General features: G+C 38.1%; 1 protein-coding gene across 1 annotated transcript in view; it reads left to right on the top strand.

Moving 5' to 3' along the window:
- Rsbn1l (round spermatid basic protein 1 like) overlaps positions 1–13,226 on the top strand; it is a 68,840-nt gene extending 55,614 nt beyond the window's left edge. The window contains exons 4-8 of the mRNA XM_028855134.2: positions 1,303–1,440; positions 3,124–3,266; positions 8,207–8,374; positions 9,165–9,273; positions 9,365–13,226. Coding sequence (XP_028710967.1) covers positions 1,303–1,440; positions 3,124–3,266; positions 8,207–8,374; positions 9,165–9,273; positions 9,365–10,006 — 1,200 coding nt within the window. The 3' untranslated portion in view covers positions 10,007–13,226. The remainder of the gene's footprint in view (positions 1–1,302; positions 1,441–3,123; positions 3,267–8,206; positions 8,375–9,164; positions 9,274–9,364) is intronic.
- The last annotated feature ends 12,847 nt before the right edge of the window (positions 13,227–26,073 follow it).

Below are 26,073 nucleotides of genomic sequence, written 5' to 3'. Positions count from 1 at the left end.
GACCCTCATTGTAAGATTGGGGTATAATCTATACATTTTGTGACTTGGGGCTTGGTTTGTGAATCCGACTAGTGAATTTTTTAATGGATGATGAAAAATTAAACTTTGAAATTCTTATAAACAATGCTCATTATGATAAAAACTTAAGGAATCAATGCTTGTTGATTTTGATAAGAGTAAAATTCTCATGTCTTACAGTTATTCTCTATATAGTATAATAGAGTATTTACTGTAACGTTTCCTAAAGTATGTGGGTTGGAACTAAGCACTTTGCATAACTTAATACTATGTCACTGCAGTTGTATAGATTTTATAAGGAGACAAAAGCTTGGCCATCTAGGTTTGCCCATATTACAGGACTGTGTTTTAAACTAAGAAGGTCAGTCCTAGGCAAACTGATCAGCCGATCTTCTAAATACAGTGGCCACAAAGTCTTACTTCGTAAAAAATGATCATTGGGAATTTGATTAAAATTTGTTTAGGAAAATAAGCTTAAAATAATACCTACTCTTTTCTATTCTCTGTATGCTAACAAACTGTCATTCTGTGAGGAATAAATGTGCCTGTGGAAATCCAAACATCAGCAAACCCAAAGATGTAGGCTGCTTTTTTTTGAACATTTGGATGACACACAGTGGCTAGCATTTTAACAGGGGCTTTATATTATGACCATTACGTTTTCTTCTATAATCTGGGGTCATAATGTGAGCAGAAAGAGTTGATGTGATATCTGAAATTAGCTGGTTGATAGCAGAAGTGAGTTTGTGGCTTAGGATTTCCAACTCTGAATTTCAACTATTTCATCAGAGTTCATGATAGAAATGTGAACTGGCCACTAGTTAAGATCTTGATCCAGAATGAAAGATAATCTTTAGTGGCTTTTGACATTTAAACCACTGGTAATGGGGCTAATTTGACAGTTGTAATAAAAGATAGGAGCTGTTGATTTAGAAAAATGATGTGTCATTTTGAATATTCTTAGTAGCATCATGTATCAAACAAGGAATTCTTATGCTCCTAGGAGATGGTGCAGTCAGTTGTCTATACAGTGTTGTTGATTTGAACTCTTCTAATGAGTAGTTTGCAGAGAAAGAAATGGAAAGTAGCTGGCTTAATTCATATTTTTTCTATAAAATGCCTCTTTATTGTAATTACAGGCTTCTTTTTTTTTTTCTTGCCTTGTATTTTCTCTATTTCTTACCATGTTTTATTAGTCTGAAACGATGTAATTCATTGATATGCAACAATAGCAAACACTTGATGTCTACATGTCTAACTTTGAATTAAATTCATGTCCCTCAGGTAAAAAGAACATATTCTCATGGTACTTACAGAGCTGGCCCCATGCGACAGATAAGCTTGGTGGGAGCCGTTGATGAAGAAGTGGGAGATTTCTTCCCTGAGTTCCTTGACATGTTGGAGGAATCACCATTTTTAAAAGTAAGAGAACATCGTAGCATTCTAAATTGTGGGTGTTGCTTTCAGGTTATTGATACAGATGAATGGCTGTTTAGAGTTAATTTTTAAAAAATTTTATTTAAATCTGAAGAAGGAAAAGGAAGGAAACCGTAATTTTGTGCTGTGTATGTGTGTAGTTTCTCAGTCTTAATTGTGCTGGCCCAGTTAAAGGGTGAGCCAGCAACTGACATTGCCTGTTCCTGTAGATGAAGCACTAAAGGATTTAAGACTCCTAGAAAGGATACCAAGCACACATTTTAGGAACCAAGGTGTGGGGGCTTGACATGTGGGAAACTGGCCTGGGAGATTGCACAGCTGTATAAAACATGTAGCTCATTCTTATTAGTACATGGGGGGTTGGGGCACAGATGAGTCATGAGGTGCACGCAGCCATCAGCAGACAGCTTTTCTGCTGCCTCCCTCCCCCTAGTCTTTTTCATGTTAAGTTTCATCTCTTTTTTTCACATTTGCATGAATTGTGGGGCTGGAACTCAGGTCGCCTTTTCGTGTGCCAAGCTCTCAGTGCTGAGCTGTCTTGCCAGCCCTCCCTTTTAGTTTTGAAGCAGCTATTGGCTGCACTTTTTATGGGTTACCTGGGTATCCCATTGAGAGAGAACTCTCTGAACTAGGTAGTTAATTATTTAATAATCACTAATTCAGAGATGAGTGTGACCCTGTCCTAAAATGTAGGGCCGTGGCACACAGCACACCTAAGCTGTTGCCTCTTCTCATTCACTCTGGTGTGGCTGATTTCCTGCCTATGTGTTTATATATGCTGGCTCTACCTCCCTTTATTTTACTTTTCTTTATAACTTTTAAACTTTTTGTTTCTTCTTTTCCAGTGAGTCAAGTACAAATAATCATTATTAAGCAGTATTTTGTAGAATATTACTGAAATAGTTGCTTCAAATTTTATTTTAAGCATTGTTTCTAGAAAACTTAGTTCTTTTTTCCAATGGGACTATGAGGTGATTGAAAACCCCGTCATTCCATCCTAGTGATCTTGTCCTCTTCCTTCCGCCCTCCCTCACTTCTTTAAAAATTTAGCTTCTGCTTTAAGACAATCAGCCTTTTCAAGAAACTACTAAACAAGTATTTTGATTGGTTCTGTTTTTTATGTTGTTAGTATTTGATTATCACCAATTAAGGAAGCATTTTATTCTTTAAAACTCAAGTTTGTTTTCAAGGTTGTTGTGTGTAGAGACCACTTGCTAATTTTAACGACTTATTAAAAATATATAACCCTGTGTTTGCTAGAAAGAAAAATGACCAATGATGAATACATTGACTCCTACTTCTTAGCAGGGTGGTTCACTGAATTATCGGAGTGCAGTTGTTTTTCTGGTGTGTTTGAAGCAGAACCTTTTGAAGCTAAAACATATGAATAAATTTCTTTCTTCTCCAGTCTAATTTTAGCCTTTGTTAGTACATTGTAAACATCATTATAAGGAGAATTAAAGAGTAAATTTTTTTATATTATCAATCTGTTTCATCTGTTGACTTTCAAGTCAACTTTTTATTTTTTCTTTTGGGATTATAATATGATTACATTATTTCCCTCTTCTCTTTCCCACCCCAACCACATATCCCTCCTTGCAATAGTTCTAGTATGTATTTGAAGATATATTTTGAAAATAATTAATTTGTGTAATTATTTGTTTCTAGTGTACATTGCCGTGGGGAACACTATCTAGTCTAAAGTTAGAGAGTCGGAAAGACAGTGATGACGGTCCCATCATGTGGGTGCGTCCAGGAGAACAAATGATCCCTGTGGCTGACATGCCAAAGTCACCCTTCAAAAGGAAAAGGTTTGTCATGCACAAGGGAGGATGGCTTGGGGTGTGTGTATGTGTGTGTCTATTGTAGAAGAAGGAGACATTTATAGCATAAGTGGAAGAAAATTCCCAAAATAGGCAATATGTTAATATACTTGGTTATAAAACACCCACAATAATGAGACATGAGAAATAAGCAAATGAGAATAAATTACAACCAGGAGTGTGTAGTTGGTTGTTTTTTACTCTTTGGGCTCTTTACTCTTTGGGGGGGCCCACTACCCATCTCCCAGATGATCACATGGAAGCTTATCCTCTGTAAATGCCTGCCCGGCCTTATCTTGGCTTGTTTCTTGCCAGCTTTTCTTAAATTATCCCATCTACCTTTTGCTCTGGACTTTTTTCTTTCTCTGTTTCTGTATCTTTCCTTCCTTCTTACTTCGTGTCTGGCTGTGTGGCTGGCCCCTGGATTCCTTCTCTCCTTTTCTTGTTACTTGATCTTCTCTTTTCTCCTTCTATTTATTCTCTCTGCCTGCCAGCCCCAGCTGTCCTTTCTGTTCCATTGCTACTGGCCATCCAGCTTTTTATTAGATCAGTCAGGTGTTTTAGATAGGCAGAGTAACACAGCTTCACAGAGTTAAACAAATGCAACATAAAAGAATGCAACACATCTTTGTGTCATTAAACAAATGTAGCACATCTTAAAATAATATTCTATAACAGGAGTGGAAAAGACGTCACTCATACAGAGAAATAAACTTTAGAATAAATTTAACAAATATTCAAAACTTGTATTAAGAGCTAACCCCCCTTCTGGGAAGACATGAAATAATGCAAAGGGAAAAGTTAAGTCTTCCAGATTGGAGAGGAATGATGGACACTTCAACTGGTTTTTCATTTCACATGGACTTTTACTCCTAAAACTGGAGAGAATGAATTTACACCTTAAAAAGAAGAAACTGAAAGAAGGAAGTAAAGGGCACTAAGAGTTACTGAAAATTACCATGAGACTCAAATAGTCGCCTTTAATCCCAGCACTCAGGAGGCAGAGGCAAGCACATCTCTTGTGAGTCCCAGGACAGCCAGGACTACATAGAGAAACCCTGTCTCCAAAAAACCAAAACCAAAAAACAAAACAAACAACCAAATCCTCAAATAGATTATTGGAAGAGGATAAAACTAATAATCAGATCTGAATATATTTACACTTAATATATCTATTAAGACAGGTGGAGAAAATGAAGTTGGAATTAATTGTTGGTAGTCTGTCTTAAAACAGAAGCAGAGTTCCTGTCTCATCAGAAATGTTAGTGCTTAACTGATAAACAGTAACATGCCACCATAAAACTTAGAAGCCTGAAAGACATCTTCCTAGCAAGGCCCAAGCAGACAAACCCAGCTACCTAGTAGCAGTAGCAGTACTGTTTGAGGGAGAATAGGTCTCAACAGGAAAGTCCAGATCAATTATTGAGTAGATTAAAATGTGACAGACTAAAGCTAATTCACCAAGGAGACTTCCCAGCTGATGAGAATATGTAAAAATCCAGTAGAAAAACAGTCACTTGGCAGGTGAGCTTTATTTGATAGCGGGGGTGGGGGTTGATTTCTGTTCATAATTTTGTCAACAGATAATAAGATTACAGACTTACAGGCATATGAAGTAAGCCTTTTATATATTGTTTATAGAAGAGTAAGCAGTTACAGTTTTGTGAAAGTAACATCTAGTTGTGATCTCTTACCCTTTGGAAGATCTATTCTGAGAAATAAAAACACTGAAAGCTAGTATGTAGGAATATTAATTGTGTCATTGTTTGTAGTAAGAAAGAAATTTAACTGGATTTGAATGTCCACCTTTAGGGAATGGTTGAGTGAGTATATTTCATATATTCTTGTAAAAAGTTGGTGGAATATTCTTAAGATCTGAAAGGGTATTTGTGTTGGCCACTTTGTAGGTTGCCATGACAAAATATCTGACAGCAGGTCTCAAGGAAGAGGCCATGTGTGTTCTGTGTATTGAACGAAGGGTTTTAAGAGGAGTAGCCACCATGGCAGCAGAGCACGAGGCATCTGCTCCTGTTCTGTCCATCAGGAACATAGGCGTGCCAGTCCTCTTTGGGCATTTCCTTTGGGAACTCTTCTTTAGTCTGGAACTCTAGCTGGTGGAATGGCACCCCTTGTATTCAGGGTAGGTCTTCCTTCCTCGGTTAAATCTCTCTAGAAGTTCCCTCAAAGACAAACCTAGAGGTATGTATTCTAGGGGATTATACATCCAGCCAAGCTGACAAGATTAAACATTGTAATATTCACGACACTTAAAAAGAGCAAACTAGAAAAAAAATCAGTGTAGAGGCAAAAGGTCAAAAATGAGAGCAAAATGGATCATACTTTTTCAGGCAGGGGCTACTTGGAGGCCGACTCCATTGACATGGTTTCTTCCACAGCCATCTGGAGCCCAACTCCTAATGGGCAGGGGGACCTGCACAGAGATCCAGTATTGTGAGAAATAATGCTGCCACCTTTACTAATCAAAGTAATAAAGGTGCTTACTTACCTATCCAAACAAGGACCAAATGGCCCAGGATAAGACCAAATAACTGCTCCTCTAGCTGCTGTAAAAGAACACCTACTGCTCCCTTTGCTAGGCTTGCTGCAGTGTATTTCAGTAAACCTTCTTTGTGATTTCATGTCCTCCAGAATTCCAGATGACGGTTTCACACTGTAACCAGGAATGAATCTAACATGATTATTTGAGACAGGGTCTTGTTATATATTCTGAACTGGCCTTGAGTTTGAGGTTCTCCTACCTGAATCTCCTAACTGTTGGGATTACAGTCCATGCATTACCATGCCTCTTTTATTATTCTGTTTTTGTGAAAAGGAAAAAAAACTGTCTGTGAATATGTATTTGTGTTGACAGTATGGTGGCTCATGCCTGTGGTCCCAGTATTCAGGAAGTTTAGGCAGGTAGATTACAAGTACAGTGGGCCAGTCTGTGCTATATAGCAAGTTCAAAGTTACAAAAGGAACTCTGGCTCCAAAAAGCACGGTGATCTTTGTGTAGTAGACAGTGGTTAACACAGAAACTCACAACTGGTCAGAGTGAACTGAGTAAGTGTCAGTGTGGTGCTCATCCCTAAGTAGAACATTGATAACACCCCGTTACCCAGACGGTTAATACGGGAGAGGGAGGGAAGATTGTAAGAGCCAGAGGTCAGAGAGGACCCCAATGAAGTAATATCCTCTGGAAATAAAGGACTGCTGCATTTGTGAACTCACAGCTGTGGTCGCCTGCATAAGACCAGCAGAAGATGAAGTCAGTTAGCAGTCTAGCATGGAGGGGGCAGGGAATCATGAGCCTTGACTCCTACCTGTTGACAGCTGATTTCTGAAGGAGGAACAGTCCAGTTTTGTTTTGTTTTGTTTTGTTTTGTTTTTTTAAAGATTGTGATCCCTGGTAGGAAAGGTCAGCTCTGTCCCAGTGGATGTTTTCTGTCACCCATGAGCAGCACAAAAAGGGCTTGTTGGGTTATTAAAGAAGCAGGGAGGTAGGGGGATTTCTGGGAGGAGTTATAGGGAAGAGTAGGAGGTGATTATGATGAAAATATATTTTATGCATGTGTGATGTTCTCAAAGAATTATTAAAATTTATTTTAAAAACTATATGTTTACATGGAGCAAAAGTTGGAAAAATGTACACTAAGTTAACTTTGTGGTCATAGAGTTGGGGATGCTAGGGGAGAGAGTGGCTTTTTTTCTGTAGATACCTAAAGTGACTTTAATGGTTACATGGATTATTAAAAACAACAAAACAGGGTCTGGAGAGATGGCTCAGGAGTTAAGAACACTTACTACTCTTGTAGAAGACCCAGGTTCCATTCCCAGCACCCACAGGTGGCTCACAGCCATTCATTGCCAGAGATCCAGTGTTCTTTCTGACTTCTGAAGGCATCAGACACACACATGATGCATTGCATCTATTCAAGCAAAACATTCATAAACAGAAAATGAATAAATGTAGGACAAGAAACAAGACAGGACAAGATGACATTGAGTAGCTGGTAGTTCTCTTGATGCAGAGACTTGTTGACTTGTTATGTGGTGTCTACTGCTTAATAAGTAATGGAATTAATGAGTTGTTGCTAAGTCGGTAACAATCATAAAATTGTGTTTTTTGGATCTTCTTTTCTTTTTTTTTTTGCAAGATTACTTTAATTTTTTTTTTAAATTATGTGTTTTTGTTTGGGTATGTGTCTGTGTGTGGTATGTGCATTTGTGGGTGTGTGCATTTATATGCAAGTGCTGTGTCTGTGGTATGTGCATTTTTTTTTTTTTTTTTGTGTTATGTGCATTTGTGGGTGTGTTCATGTATGTGCAAGTGCTGTGTCTGTGTGTGGTATGTGCATTTGTGGGTGTGTTCATGTATGTGCAAGTGCTGTGTCTGTGTGTGGTATGTGCATTTGTGGGTGTGTGCATGTATATGCAAGTGCTGTGTCTGTGTGTGGTGTGTGCAAGTGCCTGTGGAGTGCAGAGGTGTTACACCCTCCTGGAGCTGGAGTTACAGGTGGTTTTGGGCTCTGGAAACTGAACTCTGGTCCTCTGCTCTGTATAACAGGCTGTGAGTTAGAGGCCAGCCTGTTATACAGAGCAAGTTCCAGGACATCCAGAGTGGTTACATAGAGAAACCCTGTGGTGAAGAACCCCCCCCCCCCCCCTAACAAAAGAAAAAAAGAAACAAGAAAAAATGGTGTTAATTCTAGAAGTATGTGTTGGATCAGGTAAGTACACAGTTTCATACAAAGTAGCCCCAAACTCCAGGTGTTTTACAGACTAGGGAATTGACATGTCTAGTTTTTGTTTGCCTTTATTCATTTTAAGAATTAAGCATTTCCTTTTGTCTTTTATTATTTGATTATGGAATGTCTGGGAAGGAAACAAGCCTCAGTATTTAAATGCAAATCTCTTTTAAAAAACAGAACTACCAATGAAATAAAAAACCTGCAGTATCTACCTCGGACCAGTGAGCCTCGGGAGATGCTGTTTGAAGACAGGACGAGAGCCCATGCGGATCACATAGGACAAGGCTTTGAGCGACAGACTACAGCTGCTGTCGGAGTGCTGAAGGCTGTGCACTGTGGACAGCGGTACATAGAACTACTGTTGTTGTTTTTTAAGATTTATTTTCTGTGCCTGAGTATTTTACCTGAACACCACGTGTGCAGTGCCTGCTGAGGCCAGAAGAGGGCATCCGATGCCCTGGAACTGGAGTAACAATTGTGAGTTGTCACATGGGTGTTGGAGATGGACCTGAGTCCTCTGGAAGAACAGCCAGTGAGTGCTCTTCACTACTGAACTGCTGCTGCTCCTGCCCCCACTGTTGAGTTTTTGTTGGCGATGGCTGTGCTAGAGCTTGAACTCAGGTTCTTGCTCATACTAACTACTGTTATTTGATTATTTTTTTTTTCTTTTGTGGTTTTTGAGACAGTATATTACTATGTAGCTGGCCTTACTATGTGTGACTGTCCTAAAACTTACTATGTAGATCAAGCTAGCTTCAAACTCACAGAGATCCACCTGTCCCTGCCTTCCAAGTGCTGGAATTAAAGGCATATGTCATTTCAAACCTTTATTGGGCCACACAGTGGTGGTGCAAACCTTCAAGAAAAATTGAACTGCATTTTAAAATGAGATATTTAGTTTTTATGGTTTGTATAATTTACTGATAATTATGACAATGATACTAAAGAAAGTTGTTACTCTGTTTAGGTTGGAACTCATGGTGTAAACTCTGGATTTAAATATATAAAGTAGTTCTCTTTATTTGTAAGAAGATTTTGGTGTTGATGATAAACTATTTTATTTGAGTTTATTAAGGACTTAGCAGAATGAAACATTAATGGAAAATTCCTGTATTATCACCCTTCTCCTTTACAGGCCTGACCAGCCCCGAATAACCAAAGATGTAGTCTGTTTTCATGCAGAAGACTTCTTAGAAGTAGTTCAACGAATGCAGTTAGATTTACATGAGCCTCCCCTGTCCCAGGTAAAACTTAAGTAATTATCATTTTTCATTTAGATTTTGTTGTGCAAAAGACTTACCTGTATTCTTGTTTTGTTTTTGTGTTGTTTTTTAGTGTGTCCAGTGGGTTGATGATGCAAAACTTAATCAGTTGAGGAGAGAAGGCATTCGATATGCCAGGATTCAGCTGTATGATAATGACATTTATTTTATTCCGAGGAATGTTGTTCATCAGTTCAAGACAGTTTCTGCTGTATGCAGTTTGGCATGGCATGTTCGACTTAAGTTATATCACGCAGAGGAGGACACCTGTCACAGTGCAGTTACTCATGAAACATGTGTATCATCAGCTTCCACATCATCAGTCCTCGGACCTCACACTGACAACATAATTTGTGCTGTGAACCAAACCTCATCAGATTCTGTGTTTTCAGACAAACTTCATCCTAAGTACGAATTACAACAGATTAAACATGAACCTATTGCATCTACAAGAATCAAGGAAGAACCTGTGAAAGTTAATATACCTGAAAAGACTAGACCACTGAATAATACAGAAGGCAAGAATGTTAAGACAAAGTTGGAGCGTGTTCAGTTTTCAGATTTTCAGATTATCATGGATTCTAAATTTGAAAATAGTAACAAAGACTTCAAGGAAGAATTGTGTCCTGAAAGTCTCATTAATATAGCAGATACAAGGCAACATAGTTCTGTACATTCAAATCAAGATAAAAACGATGATGACAATTTGTGCTAAATTTGTACATTGCATTTAAAATTCTTTTTAAAAAATAATTTGTAATAACGATTCATGAAATCTGAAAGCAAGCCTAGGAACTGCTCTCAAGTCTGTTACAAAGTCTAGTTTATGTAGCGGTGTGACACTCCTCAGTGCCTGTCCACAGCTGTCCACAGCTGTCCACAGTAGTAAGCACTTAGGGCCCGGGCACTGTGATCCTTGCAGGTTAAGTGGGAAGGAGTCTGTAGAAAAGTCATGGCAGTTGGAGTTTTAGGTTTTAGAATGGAGCTGACAAAATCATTATAAATATATTTTTTGTAATATGAGCCAGAGTTCTTTTTTCACAATTTAAGGTTTTTTCATAGAGCTTATTTATACCGACTTTTTTTTTCATTTTAAATGTGTCAGCACTGTAGTGTAAATAGCTTTAAAAAATCTTTTTAGTGTGATTTATATTGAAATGTGAGCCACTTAATAAAGGTTCATAATAATAAATGCTTCCTGTTGAGTTTGTAAAAACAAACCGACAATTCAGTTTAATTGTTTGATATAATTATGTTTCTGTTAATATATACATGTGGGGGAGGTAATGGAGGAAAAATGTATGTCTTCAAATCTAGTAAATATTTAAATTTTCCATATTGTACAAGCCTTCAAAAAACCAGGATTCAGTTATGTATATATAGTGTGTATGTGTGTATGTATACACACACACGTGTGTGTGTGTGTGTGTGTATGTATACACATATGTGTGCGTGTATTTGGGGATGTATATATGTATATTGTTTTGCACAATTTCTTAAATTGATGAATATATGAAAATTCTTAGTGCTACTTCCTGGAATACATCCTAAAATATTTATGTTCAACAATAAGAAAATAATTAGTAGTTTTAGAAGTTGGGAGAAACTAAGTATGTTGATGGTTTTAATCCTTCTAATTACTGATGTTATGTGGCCAGATTCTTCAGCCTGAGTGTAATTTTCTTTATTGTGTAAGTAATAAGTTTAGAAAATTTTCTCTCTAATAAGCACTTATATGTTTAATAATAGCTGAGTAAAAAATTGACATGCACAAAGTTTAATTATGAACAATTAAAGGTCTTCTTTTACATTTCCCACGTTACACAAATGAAATTTAAAACAAGCAGTGACAGTGACTGAGCCCCACCTGCAGATGTAGCTGACACACACTGTCAGTCCATCCTTCTCAGCCCCACCTCCAGATGTAGCTGACACACACTGTCAGTCCATCCTTCTCAGCCCCACCTCCAGATGTAGCTGACACACACTGTCAGCCCATCCTTCTCAGGATCCTCCCCAGCCACCAGGCAGATGTCAGTGCAGCATTCTAGAGATGCTCTAGAGAGTTCACTGTGTAGGAAATAGGGTGACCAGTGCCTACAAGGTGAGTAGCACAGTCTGCTTCCACTTCCATAATTAAAAGTTGCGTACTGGATGTGTGTGGATGGAAGAAGTCTAAGCATCATGAACGTTTTGTTCTTTGTAGTACTCTGGCCCCTATCTTGATTGGTGACTTTCAGGTGGCTTTCCTTGTGCTGTGTTGCCTTTTGGGAGACTGCTGTTTCCCTTCAGTGGGTTCCATTTTCGTCTCATTTTGGGTAAGCCATCAAAGCTCATGCTTCTAGTTGGTCAGACCACTTAGAAAAATGTTTTTACCAGAACTGATGAAAATCAACATTAGCAGCAATGGGGAATCTTATCTCCCAACTTAAAAAGAAGATAGGCAAATAAAATAGGAAATCTTGGTGGCTTGTAGGAACTCAGTATGTTTGTAGTGGGGGATGTTTCATGGAATAGAGAAGTTAAAAATCATGACAGTGTAAATAGGGGTTTTATTTTATATGTAACTAGCTGTCTTTCACTGTACTCAAACCACTTTAAGCTAAATTTAGGGTTCTTCACCATCTTTCTGGGAAACAAATTCTTAATAAATGAGTATTAAGACATAGGAAGGGATACTGTTAAAATGTCATTTTTAAATTGAGGGTGATATATTTAACACAGTATGTTTTATTTCTAGTCACATATATCTAAACACACTGATGTCATATTGTAAGAAAATGCTATTAGGTTGTCTCCATAATATATGAGCCTTATGTTTTTAGCTTAAAAGAAGGCATGTCTGAGACAGTATAGTTGTTGCTTTTATGTAAACCATAGTCAGCTATCCATAATTGAAAGATTAAATTGATTTGTCAAATGCATACATCTCTGTGAAGGTGAGGTATGAGTAACCAACAGGCTCAAGGTTTCAATAAAGCCTTATAGACTTGAATCATGCTTATGCCCCTGGTCTTACGGGTTATTTTTTAAAAATCCTCTTCAGATGCCCATCTGATAACTTGTTGACTACCTTTGTTACACACAAATACCTATTTTAATACTGCATATTAATGGTTTTTTAGTTAGTATATTTCCATTCTCCATGTGAATAAAAGATTTTTTTATTTCCAGTATCTTGGACCAGAACAATAAAGTACTTAAGATACAGTTTTAATAAGGTCATATGCTATACAGAGTGATTGTTAAATGTTGTTAAGTAATATACATACCTTCACATAAAAACTTAGGTATCTCAGTAGTATGTGTGTGTGTGTATATATATATATATATATATACACACACACACACACACATACCTTTTTCTTTTTTTTTCCCTCATTTTATTTATATCCTCTTAGCTAAGTAGTATATATCCAATACTCAGGTTAGCTATCAAAGGAATTAAACATTTTTGATATTTAGTTGCAAATTTACATAAAGCCATATATTGATTATCTTCCTTATGACAGGACTATTGACCTTAATGATCAGGTTGGTTTAGCACAACACTGTGTATTATGTGTATGTATGCATTTCTCTATAAACTTGTTTGAAATGTTTGTTTCCAAAATGGGAGTGGTAGGCAGTTGAGGAAAGATTTTCTTAGGTTAAATGTTTAAGAAATTTAATTAATGTACACAAAATAAGATTTTGCTTTCTAAATTCAGTTTTGTGGCAGGTAAAGTTTTTTTGTTTTTTGTTTTTTGGGTTTTTTTTGTAAATAATAAATTAGCATTGTTTGGTAAACTTTCAGTTTTTTGGGGGTAGAGGGACATTTTATTGATATGTAAAGCAATTATTCACTTTAGCCAAGGTACAGATTTGTTTTTGGCATTTGAGAGGCTATTTTCCTTGTCTTCCACCTTTCAATAAATACTAAGATTGATAACCAGTCTTCTTACCTTTGTTTTGCAATTATTTTCTTAAATTTGACATTAAATTTTAGTCTCAGACTCTTTGAAAGTTCCAATTTCTATCTTCAGATCATAAAATCCTGAAAGTGATTCTAACCTGAAAGTCTGTTTAATCCACCTGAAGGCCAACAATAACACATCACATTGCACAGTAGAGGAGACATTGAGGTCATTTCAGATCTCCAGTTAGGTATGGCTTCTGGAGTGTGCACTAAGTCTTTCCTTGACCTGAATACCTCTGTTGCAGGAAGAGGATGGAAGTGCCATCCTTTTGAAAATATTTTTAGGCTCTTAAGAAGTGAGAAGGTGAGCCGGGCAGTGGTGGTGCACATCTTTATTCCCAGCACTGGGGAGGCAGAAGCAGGTGGATCTCTGTGAGTTCGAGGCCAGCCTGGTCTACAGAGTGAGTTCCAGGAAAGGCGCCAAAGCTACACAGAGAAACCCTGTCTCAAAAAAAAAAAGTGACATGGTGACAGGGTTTCTCTGTGTAGTTTTGGTGCCTGTCCTGGATCTTGTTCTTTAGATCAGGCTGGCCTCAAACTCACAGAAATCCACCTGGCTCTGCCTCTCGAGTGCTGGGATTAAAGGCGTGTGCCACCACTGCCCAGCGACATGGTGTATTTTTATATTTGTCCAAGTGATGAGAAAGCTTTTATTCTTTGAAATAAAACCAGCTACTTTGATATATAAACAAAATTTAGCTGGTTTTAAAATGCATTGCTTCTTTAATGAAAAAAAAAAAACGATGTTTAATCTGGCTCTGACAGCTTACTTCAGATAGTGACTAGGATGGCAGTGGGGAGGGAGAGCTTTGAAGCCCTTTTTGGCTTGCTGGCTGGCCTGCCTCCCTTTGTTAAGTTTCTTGGAGATTGAACTGATGGATAAGTGTACCACAGACTTAGCGTCCCAGCTTTCTAATACTCATTCAGACAGTAGTCTAGGCTGACTTTGCAATCCAGGCAGGCCTTGAACTTGTACCATTTCTGCCTTGGTCTCCTAAGGAACAGGCCTGTGCCCCCACACCCAACTTTTCCTAGCCTTATTATTTAGTTCCCGTAGATTGTGTACTGCAGATAGAGATAGAGAATATTAAACACAGAGCCTGAAAGAGATACTTTCTCTTTTATGAGCAGTAAGAGATTAAGTTAAGAGATGTATATACTGATTTTGAAAGAGCCAGGATGTGGGAGGAAGTAGTCTTGCATTTCAGTTATCTACCTTTCTAGCTTGTTCTGGATGTCATACTCAGTTAAAGAATATGAATTAGCTGAGGAAAATATATGGGCAAGTATAACTTACATTAAGTAGAAATTGAAAGCAAGCTATTTTTTCTTTTTAAAATGTTGTCTATTTTATGTGTATGGTCTTTTGCCTGTGTGTGTCTGTCCCACTCGTGTGCAGTACCAGAAGAGGCCAGAAGAGGGCTTTGGATGACATAGAACAGTGGTTCTCAACCTTCCTAATGCTCTGCCCTTTAATACAGCTCCTCATGTGACGCCAACCATTTTTGTTGCTACTTCATAACTAAAATTTTGCTACTGTTGTGAGTCATAATGTAAATGTCTGTGTTTTCTGGTGGTTTTAGGCGACCCCTGTGAAAGGGTCGTTTGATTCCCCAAAGGGGTTGTGACCCACAGGTAGAGAACTACTGACCTAGGACTAGAGTTATAGCCAGTTGTGCACTGCCATGTGGGTGCTGGGAATTGAACCCAGGTCCTCTGGAAGAGCAGCCATTGCTCTTAACCTCCGTGCCATCCTCCAGCCCACTTGTATGTTTCTTCACTGTGACTTGCCGGCCATTACTATGTCAATACAAGGACTGCAATTCCAAAATTGATTTGGACAGTTTTGTCCATCCTCACAGAATTTTCTTGTTGAAATTCTGTTTAACTGAGCCACATTATTACATCAAACATCTCGTTTGCTGTCTTCAGAAACATCCCGTTTTTTTGAGCTGGGCTTTTCCCATTCTCTTCAGTAAAATTCTTGGAAATCTTCATTTCTTCATCTTTCCTCATTTCACTGCACATTTAATCTTCTCTCTTAATCCCCCAGCAGAAATGGTGTTTCCAGAGGTAACCATTTACTGCCAGAGCCATCCCTGAGACTTCTTGGTACTTTTGTTTAATCTTGAAGCATTTAGCACTTTGTTTCTTTGTCGTCTCCTCCCCCCTGCCCCTCCCTCCTTTTTTTTTTTTTTTTTTTTTTTTTAAAGCTCTATGGTATCTATTCTTTGTGGGAATGGTGGTGGGTTTTCGGTGTTTGGAGCAGTTCATCTGCTTCCCTGCCTCGCTAAATAAGGTAGTCACCATGGTCTTTCCTTTATTCTCCAAGCTCAGTTCTTCAAGTTATCTGACTGCAGCACTTTCAGTTAGCCTGGTTTCTCACTTAGCGTTTTAATTATCATATGATTAGATCTAGTGTGTGCCCACCTCGTACCCTCTCAAGCATTAGCTGCTCCTTTCTCCCTTGTTTGGTTATTGGCATCTGTGTCTACATTGCCATCTCTCGGGAAATCAGTTTTTCTTTTTCCCTGTACCTAATGAGATGACTGCAGAAATGTTTTTAGTTCATAGAGTGTGGTAGTCACAGTGGATGCCCATTCCACCTGCAGTCTCCACATAGTCTAAAATGTTCTGGGTGCTCCTAGCCCTCTTCATTTCAGAATCCCAGTCCGTTCTGTCTGTTTGCCCTAGATGAACCTTTCTGAGATAGATAGGATTTTTATTCTTCTGTTGAGAAACATTTCATGGTGACTCCTTTTCTAAAGGTAAAGGCATACCTTTAGTTAGAACCTTTATGATACAGTTCTTTCTACCCAGCATCATATATCACAATTATTTTCCATCTGATGTGGTCCATTTTCAGCCTTACCAAATGACAGTGTTCAGTCATCTCAAGGTTTCCCTTGGGGATTAGTTCTGAGATACATTTTGTATACCCAGATCTTCAGATGCTATGTTATTCTATATAAATATTTGTCTATAACTTCTGTATATACTTTAAAGCACTTCTAGGTTATTTATAATACCTATTATAATTAAATTCCATGTAATTTTTTCATGGATAATAAGTCTATATACATGGTCAGGCAGATGCAATATTTTCCCCATTTATTTTAAGTCAAGAGTTGGTTGGATCTCTGTCAAGTAACTCCTGTGGCTGTGGAGAGCTGACTATATTTACCATGCCCTTTATGTACTTTGCTGGGGAAATACCTGGAACATAACAGTAACAGAGTGGAATTTTGTATATCTTTAGAATCCCATCTCTGTGCTGCCTTTACTGATGTCGTATCAGCTGTCGCCTCAGTAGCTTGTGTGGAACTCACTTGTGCTCCTTTGGGAGCACAGGTCTCGCACACTTAGTAATGTATGTGTTGGGCTCTTCTCACACCTGCCACCTCCATAAGTGTTTAAGGAAACAGAAGAACAAATGATGGAGGCTTCTGTAATTTAAAACTCAGTTCCTGTATATAATTCCAGGACTTCAGCAGAAAAGTGGAGAAACGTAGATAAGCAAGTGCTGTGGAGAAACCAAGTTTGTGTTTTGTACTGTAGTCTTGGATAAAATTTAAGGTAGCTATAGAGGACCCCAGTTAGAAGAAAGGAGTTAATGTGTTAGACAAACTTGTGAAATAGTCATTTCTCCCCTAGTTTTTCTGAAGATACTGAAAGTGATTACAAATCGAAGCCTCCATCCCCCAGACAGGGTCTCATTATGTAGCCTTGGCCATCCTGGAACTCACTTGCTTTGCTATGTAACCAGGCTGTCTTGAAAAAGAGAGGTCCTTCCTTCTGCCTCTTCTTCCTGGGTACTGGGGTTAGATCTGCTCCTGATCCCAGGGCAGGGTTTCTTTGTGTAGCCCTGGCTGTCTTGGAACTCTGTAGACCAGGCCAGCCTCGAACATAGAGATCCACCTACTTCTGCCTCCTGATTGCTGGTATTAAAAGAGGTACATCCCCACCACCTGTCAGGGATTAGATTTTTTTTAACTGCTTAAATGAATAAAATGGCAATCATAAGCAGTGTCTAAATATAATCTGAGGCAGAATTAAATAAGTTTTAAGTCTTAATCATTCTGCTTACATTTTTATAGTTCTCTCTACTAATAGTATTAACAACAGAAAAGTCAGAAATAGTGAATCATGAAATTTTTCTTTTTTACTGATAATCCATTCTGTCTTAGGAGTGGGGTAAGAACATAAAAGTGAAACATTTTAAGTCAATTCTGTAAGGCCACTGCATTGAGATACTAGATAACACATTTGTAGAACTATAGCTGTGGTTTAATACAGTGTGTTAAAAGAAATAGCTGTATATAAGCCTGAAAAAATAGTTCACTTAGTTTGTATTCCGTAATGCACACGGGAGGTAATACCTGATACATTGATTGGTGAAAGGTAAATGGCAGAACCTGACAAATGCCTAGCACATTGCTTGGCTTATTATAGGCGTACTATTAAGTGTTCTGGGGCCCACTAATCTCTTTCACACTGTTTATGTTATGTGTGTTTCTAGTTTGAGGCAGAGGATGGGCATGCAAGAAGAAAGGTTTTTGAGGGAAGTTAAGGTAAAGGTATGGCAGTAAGTGGACATTTAAAAAGTCTTGTCACAGATTGCCTACTGACAACTGATGTGATTACATAGATGGTGGGTAGCAGCATAAAACTGCCTGAAGATACAATGTGACTAATAAGCACAGGGCAAGCAAAATAAGAGTAAACAGTGTAAGGGTTCATGAGAAAATGTGCAGTATGTGCCTAGATGGACAGCACTTTCACCCTTCTCACTGTTCAGAGTTAGACTTTTGTTCATTTATCAACATTTACCTCACTTTTAGATTTACCATTATGAGTCGGTGCTCCTCTCTCTCCTGCCCTCAGACACTGTAATTTTGTCTTTATTCTGTGAACAACAAACCATTAAATTCCTTTGGTAGTTTGTAAATGCTAGAAGGACTGACCACTTACTCTTCAATAAAGAGAACGACCTGTTTTATGATGAGAATGATTGTGTACTTCCTTTCCCCTCTCAGCTGTTTATTAGTTAACTTCAATTCCACTTATTTGCTGAATTGTAAGAAACCAAAGTAGAAAACAGGCCAAATTTGTAAGGCTAATAAACTTAAAAGAACAGTAAACTTTTTCATGGTGTCAACCTTTAATCTGACCTTGTCACCTACAAATGTGTTAGAATATGTTGGTTAGCTGTTTTGGGACAACACGTGTGTACTGCAGGTCGGACATGCTCACATCTAATCTAAGCACAGATGTCTTCGTATGTGAGAACTCTCCATTGGTGGGTTGTTCTTGTTTCATAGAACTGTGGTAAAGAGATATTTACAGATCACAACTTAGATTTCACAAAGATGTTTGCTCACAAATTTTTACTCAGAAATTATAACAAACCTTTTGGTCGGATTAAAAAAGTGTTATTGATAAGTTATAAAAAGGAGCCCAGAAAGGCATCTTTTTTTTTATTATTATTATTTGTTTTTTAAGACAGGATTTCTCTGTGTAGCCCTGGCTGTCCTAGAACTCACTCTGTAGACCAGTCTGGTCTCAAACTCACAGAGATCCACCTGCCTCTGCCTCCTGAGTGCTGGGATTAAAGGCGTGTGCCACCACCGCCCGGCTACATTATTTCTTTTGAATATTTCTCATGATTAATGTTGAGATGTACTGCTTGTTATTAAGGCATACATTAACCAGTTATTGTGCTGTCTTAGGTATGTCACACAAGAAAGGTTCTACATTGAGACCTGTCAAGCTATTCAAGTTGTTTTAGCCCCATTGTGGTGCCTTCTGCATATAATTCTTAAGCATTTTTTTTTCCTTCCTTCTTACAGCTGTTCTAGGAAGAAAGACCTATTACACATTTTCCCTAAAAGAACTTCTTGCTTGAAGCTGGGCAGTGGCGGCACACGCCTTTAATCCTGGCACTCTGGAGGCAGAGGCAGGCGGATCTCTGAGTTTGAGGCCAGCCTCCTCTACATATCAAGTTCCAAGATAGTCAGGGCTAAACAGAGAAACCTTGTCTAGGAAAAAAAAAAAGCAACTGCTTGAACAATTTTATTTGAACTAAGTGATTCTCCAGCTTGTTTATTACAGTGAGAACTTTATTTGAATTAATGATATATTCCAGAGACCAATTGGATCTCTATCTGATCAAGTCTGGAATCTTTATTTCCAAATACTGTTTTTTTGTTTTTTGTTTTGTTTTGTTTTTCGAGACTGGGTTTCTCTGCGTAGCTTTGCACCTTTCCTGGAGCTCACTTGGTAGCCCAGGCTGGCCTCGAACTCACAGAGATTCGCCTGCCTCTGCCTCCCAAGTGCTGGGATTAAAGGCGTATGCTACCACCGCCCGGCTCCAAATACTGTTTTTATGACTCTTACTTTTAGATACTCAAAAGTAACACTACATGGCCAGTTAAATGACAGGATGATATTTGCAACTAGATTTTTTTGTTTTTAAACTTGGTTAGTTTCAAAAGCCTAATGTAATTTAAGCTGTCTTTGTGGTGTGTGGCTGCTTTTGTTATCTTTATTTACAAGGCAGAAATGTATTAAGATAATCTTTGGGAGCCTTGGAAGATGGTTCAGTGGATTAAATGCTTGCTGCTGAAGTGTGAGGACTGTAGATGTAACCAACCGTCTTATTAAATAAGAAACACAGAACCAATGCAAAGAAGAAAGCCAAGAGATCAGAGCTTACCGCCTGTTGTAGCTAGCCTCTTAAGCCAAGAGACCTCTCTGAAAAAGGACCTACTTCCTGTGTGTTTGTCTTTATATAGTCTTCCTGTTCTGCCTTCTCATTGGTTGTAAACCCAATCACATGACTGCCTTGTCACTGCCTGTCTGTAGAGACTTCCAGGTCTTCTATGGTTGGTATTGAGATTAAAGGCATGTGTCTCCAATGCTGGCTGTATCCTTGACCACACAGAGATCTACCTAGCTCTTCTACCAAGGGCTGGGATTAAAGGTGTGTACCATGAACGCCCAGCTCTGTTATGGCTTGCTATTAGCTCTGACCCCCAAACAACTTTATTTATTAACATACAAATAAAATCACATTTCAGTACAAATAAAATACCACCATATTTCCCCTTTTCTATTTCAATAAAAAGAAAAAAAGCAAAAGGTTATAACTAACAAAAGAAAAATTATATACAAAAGTACAATAACTATATACAATATATACTATAACTAACTAATCTTCAACTATAACTATCGAGGACTAAGGGGGTCCAGCCCCTCGATAGTCCCCTTCCAGGGTCTGGGAAGAATCTACAACCAGCTGATGATTAATATTTGATGAGAAGAAATGAATCTATGTACACGAAACTCCTTAGTCCATATACTTTATTATTCTGTGTCAGTTACAAGCTTATATTCTGCTCTCATATTTAGGTCATCTTTAGCCTGATTTCTCTCTACACTTGTCTGCAATCCCCTCTAGGTTCTATCTTAATTCCTTCATCTAGTTCTGCCCCTTCTAGGTTCTCATCCATCTTGTTCCTTCCCATATCATCTCCTCTCCCATCTCCTCTCTCCTCTTCTCATTCTACCTCAACTTGTTCTTCCCCATCTGATCTTCCTCCTCTTCCATCTCGTTCCTCTAGTACTCTATTCTAGCCCTTCAATCTACTTCTTCCCCATCTCAGTTTGTTCCTCTCAAGTTCTTACCCATCTAGTTCTTCCATTCTCTTTTCTCTTCTTTGTCCTGTTGTGCCCTGGGAGTTCTGGTATATATACACTTACAAGCAGTATTCCCTTAGCAGTGCAAAACCAGGCTACCAGGGTCAAATGGAGGGGTGATAAGAATCACATAGGGAGGCAATAACCGTTAATTATCACTTGCAACTCCAAAGGGAAGTGACCAATGGGGAAATGAATTAACTAAAGGCTAAATTCAGGTAATATCTAAGAAGAGGGCTCTTAGGTGCTCAACTATAATCTTAGAAAGTGTTAAGAATCTATAAGTTGCTAGGTCAATGGGAGAAAATAAAACTGTCTTCTTTTTTTCCTGTGGCTCCTATCTGTTCAAGCTATCTGCCGTTTTTCTGCAGGGTGGGGGAAAGTGTGCTCAGTCGCTAGGCAACCTGTGTACAGCTAGATGCCTCTGGTAATAGTTAAAGGGAGATCTGGAACTGGAGGTAAGGTTTGGGAAAGGAGGAAGTAAGGCTTAATTGGCACATCCGCCAGGCCTTCTCAAACAGGCAGCCTGGATGCTTAAGTCTCTTCTTAGAGAGTACAGTGGTATCTCTGATAAGGTACTTTCCTCCATCTGGGGATGGACCTGGCCGGATGCTGCTAATGATAATTACAGGGAGGCTTGAACTGGAGTTCTGGCTGAGCATAGCTGTCAGCGCAGAAGGTTATCTAAATATTCCTAGAAGTGGTTATGTAAGGAGTTAGCGGTCTATAAAGTTGGTAAGGCTATAACAAAAAGAGGGTCAGATCTGAATTGTGTAAAGCTATTACTAATGTCCACCTGACCTAGGCGGTGTCTCCTTGCGGAATTTGTCTTAAATCAGGAGACTTGCATGTGGACTGTTATTACTGCTAGTCCTTGAAAGTAGCCAAGGGAGAATCTGATTCCAGAGAAAGCCTTTCCTGAGGCTGTTCTCCAAATACCTGGAATGTGAATGTCCAGAGAGTGATCAGTCCACACTGTTCGCCCTTCTTAGGGGAAAATCAATTGGGAAAACTATGAAGGCACACATGATTTTCATAACAGAATACAGCTGATATATAACAAGCCAAGTAACACCAAAAACTCCTTGGAATTTGGCTTCCTTTGGAGGAATTCCCTGATTCTCCAGGTAGTGACTTTGCCATAAACAGCTGAGTTCTTATGATATTCCTGTGGCCTGCAGCATATAACTAATCTTCAACTCCCTCAGAGACCCAAGAAGGAAATAATATTAGCTAACAAAAATAAAAACAGGAAGTACATGCAAGCAACTTCCAAAAATTTTGTGAGTTGACAGAAACAGCCAGCTGCCTGGACAGTCACCCGAGGTTTCTCCGCAGTGCTGGGGCATCATCTTCAGCCTATAGGCTTAGCATATCTGACAAACTCATTTGTGAAGTAGGATGTACACAAGGTCAACAGTTCAACCTCACATTGGGTGAGAGCAGTCCATGTACCAGAAACACCTGAATTCCACTAGTGTCCTGTCATGATTCAGGATTTTAAATTCTGGAAATTGTTGATGATTTTTTAATTCAGCTGTCCATTCTTCTTGGCTGTGTATATATGGCTTCATCTCAGCATCCCATTCTTCTCCACATCCCTCTATTAAATGCCAGTCTACTTTTGAGAGGCATGAGCTTTCAGCTGCTGTTCCATTGCACAACAGAAGCCATCTGCCCACTGCCTGTTCAACTGCCTTTGAAGAAAAGGGCACTGTACCTTTTCCGGATTGCGAAGGCCACTTCAGGGATGATGCCATATTGTCCTGGCCTTAGAAGATACCTTTTGATAAAGCCATAACCATACTTGTTTTGGCAAGAATGGGTAGTCCTTTGTTTTATACCTGTCTGTCCATTTTGTCCTGTTGATTTGAGGATACTTTGTTGTCCAGTGGCTAACTTTTGCCACAATGAAAGTTAACTCCATATGCAGTTTCTTCAATGCCCATATTTTCTCTGAAGTAGATTGGTACTGCCAGGACCCGACATGTCTCAAAAAAGAAAAATTTTCTAAGTTATTAAAATATTTTAAATGCCATATTCTGTAGATCTCTGAAGGGTTTGAAGATGACCTGTCTAAAACATCTCTGCTCAATTTTTAAAACATATCTAATATGACTACAAGTTCTATTGTAATGTCTAACTACTAACTTTCATTCCTTTATATCCTAAAAGTTGGTAATAATAACATTCAAGGATCAGAAAATTGCATTACATTGTTAAATGAATGGTATAAGTACAATTAGAAATATACATATAGCATTTTCTAACAATATCAATTTGAATATATATAATTTGTATACAATATAAAACAATCCAATCCAATGTAAAGTATTTAAAACTAGTAATTGTCTTTTACTTCTTTTCTTTTTTCTTTTTAAAACAAGAACCTTAAATCTAATCTCCTTTGCTTAGCCTTTTTCCTAACCCTTGACAACAACTTGTAACCAACCCCCCTAAACAATGAAAATTATCCCAGAACCAAAACCCATTAAAAAAAACAAAAAAACCACCCGCCCCACACCACCTCTTTGGAAATGTGGGCATCGTATTCTTAAAATTGCTTCCTGCTGGGTATGTTATCTTTATGCTGAAAGAAAAATTTTAGGTTAATTGTCAAATTCTAGGAAAGGTAACTATATCCTTCATTATCCAGTCTGTGTATAATGCCAAAGTTCAGGGTTTATCTCACCTTATTCAAGTAGTCTTTGAGACTGGATCATCTCAGCTAGTCATCTCAAAATTGCTCTGAGCACCTTGTAGTTCAAAGCTGATCTGTAGATGATGTTTGTCAGCTTAGTGATATTATTATTGTCCACATGGAATTGTTGTTGTTGTGGGGCCCCATCTTCTTTCTGGAGACTTCAGTTGATGTTAGGCCTGGCCGTGATTTCCTGCAAAAAACTGATAAGAGACTCGAACACAAAGACATATATATGCAGCTAATTGAAGCCTTTTTTCTAGAATTAGTACTCTATATGACCATTCATATCTTAACAAAGTTTAAAATGTATATATATCTATATATCTATATATTAATCTTGTAAATTTTGATATAAAATTCATACTTTAAGAAAAGTTTAAAGGATCAGAATAGAATCAAAGAGTTGGGATTAGTAATAGAATAGTTCCTTAATTAATTTGGCTTTTCTCCTGTCCCATAGCAGAAGATGGCTCTTTTCTTCTGGCACGATACAGGGAGTTTGCATTTTCCTTTTAACAACATGCTTGAGTTTAAAAAAGGAGAGAGCCATTCTCCAACTCCAAAGTCAGCTTTAAATTTCAATTGAACTGGAACTATTAGAAGACCAATAGTGTTAAATTTCTTTAGAGAAGAGCAGAAACAAATATTTAGGAAGACTTTTTTAGATGATATACCCATACACCATTTTACTCTGTTTCCTGGGATAGATGATTTGTCCCTTTTCTTCATTTGTCTCATTTCAGATTCCTTAACCTTCATTCTCCTAAAAGACAAAAACAAAAACCTTTTCCCAAGACTAATTTTGGGGATGTTCCTTTTTGACAAGTTATTATCTGATTAAATGAAAAGGCATGTGTTACTGGTATAAGTTAGTTTAAATTGGATGTTCATGCTGCTTGATGAACTATCACCTCCTCTAATTAAGAGGTCTCTCTTGTTCAAATCGAACCTTTATCAATTTTGATGGTACCCACAGCTTATCTTCTCCTGTAGAAACAAAAGCAAAAACTCGTCCCCAACGTAACACATATCCTGGTTTCCATTCTGAGGTCAGCACATCCTTAAAGTATATAGGCTGATTTAATTCTGTAGGTTTTTTTTTTTTTTTTTTTTTTTTTGGTTTTTCAAGACAGGGTTTCTCTGTGTAGCTTTGCGCCTTTCCTGGGACTCACTTGGTGTCCAAGCTGGCCTCGAACTCACAGAGATCCGCCTGCCTCTGCCTCCCGAGTGCTGGGATTAAAGGTGTGTGCCACCACCGCCTGACTAATTCTGTAGTTTTTTCTATTATCCAATGTCTCTCTGCATCTGTTGTTCCTTTCTCATTGGCATTGAGAAAATTCAAAGTTAATAGAGCATTATGCAGTCTATTTCTGGGGGTTTTGTTTCTGTTTATTTAGCATGTCCTTTAGAGTTCTGTTTGATCTTTCTGTAACTATTTGACCTGTAGGATTATCTGGTATACCTGTAATATGCTTTATATTATAATAAGCAAAAAAACTGTTTCATTTTAGCAGAGACATATGATGGAGCATTGTCAGTTTTGATTTGTGCAGGTATACCCATGATGGCCATAACTTCTAGCAAATGAGTGATTACAGAATTAACTTTTTCAGAACTCAAAGCAGTTGCTCATTGAAATCCTGAATAAGTATCAATGGTATGGTGTACATATTTCAATTTTCCAAAGTGAAACACGTCCATCTGCCAGATTTCATTCCTCTGAGTACCCTTTGTGTTACATCCTGCTGGTAATGGTGTTTGATTGTAGAAGGAACAAGTAGGACATTTTTTTACTATTTCTTTGGCTTGTTGCCAGGTTATGGAAAAATCCCTTTTTAAACCTTTATTATTGACATGATGTTTTCTTATGCAATTCTGAGGCCTCTAGCACATTTCCTATCAATAATTTATCAATCTCATCATTGCCTTGTGCTAGAGGGCCTGGCAGACCCATATGGGATCGGATGTGAGTTATATGTAAAGGATGACTCCTTTTTCTGAGTGTATCTTGTAATTGAATAAATAGTGAAGTTAATTCTGAAGCATCAGGGATAAATTCTGCAGTCTCAATATGTAATACCACTCTTTCAGCATACTGAGAGTCAGTTACTATGTTGAGAGGTTCTGAAAAATCCATTAATACCAACAGAATAGCATACAATTCCGATTTTTGAACTGAATTATACGGACTTTGAACCACTTTACTTAAATTTTCTGATTTGTAACCTGCCTTTCCTTGTTTGTTGGCATCTGTATAAAATGTACAAACTCCAGATATGGGTTTTTGCCGTACAATTCGAGGCAAGATCCAATCAGTTCTCTTTATAAGATCAATTATATCACTTTTGTGATACTTGCTGTTAATTTCTCCCAAAAAATTACTGCAAGCTCTTTGCCAAGGTTCACTTTCTGTTCATAATTT

This window comes from Peromyscus leucopus, chromosome 3 (assembly GCF_004664715.2).
Source record: "Peromyscus leucopus breed LL Stock chromosome 3, UCI_PerLeu_2.1, whole genome shotgun sequence".
In the NCBI taxonomy this organism is placed as follows: domain Eukaryota; kingdom Metazoa; phylum Chordata; class Mammalia; order Rodentia; family Cricetidae; genus Peromyscus; species Peromyscus leucopus.
The sequence above is the reverse complement of the archived record's forward strand: the minus strand, read 5'-3'. Positions and strand labels throughout refer to the sequence as shown.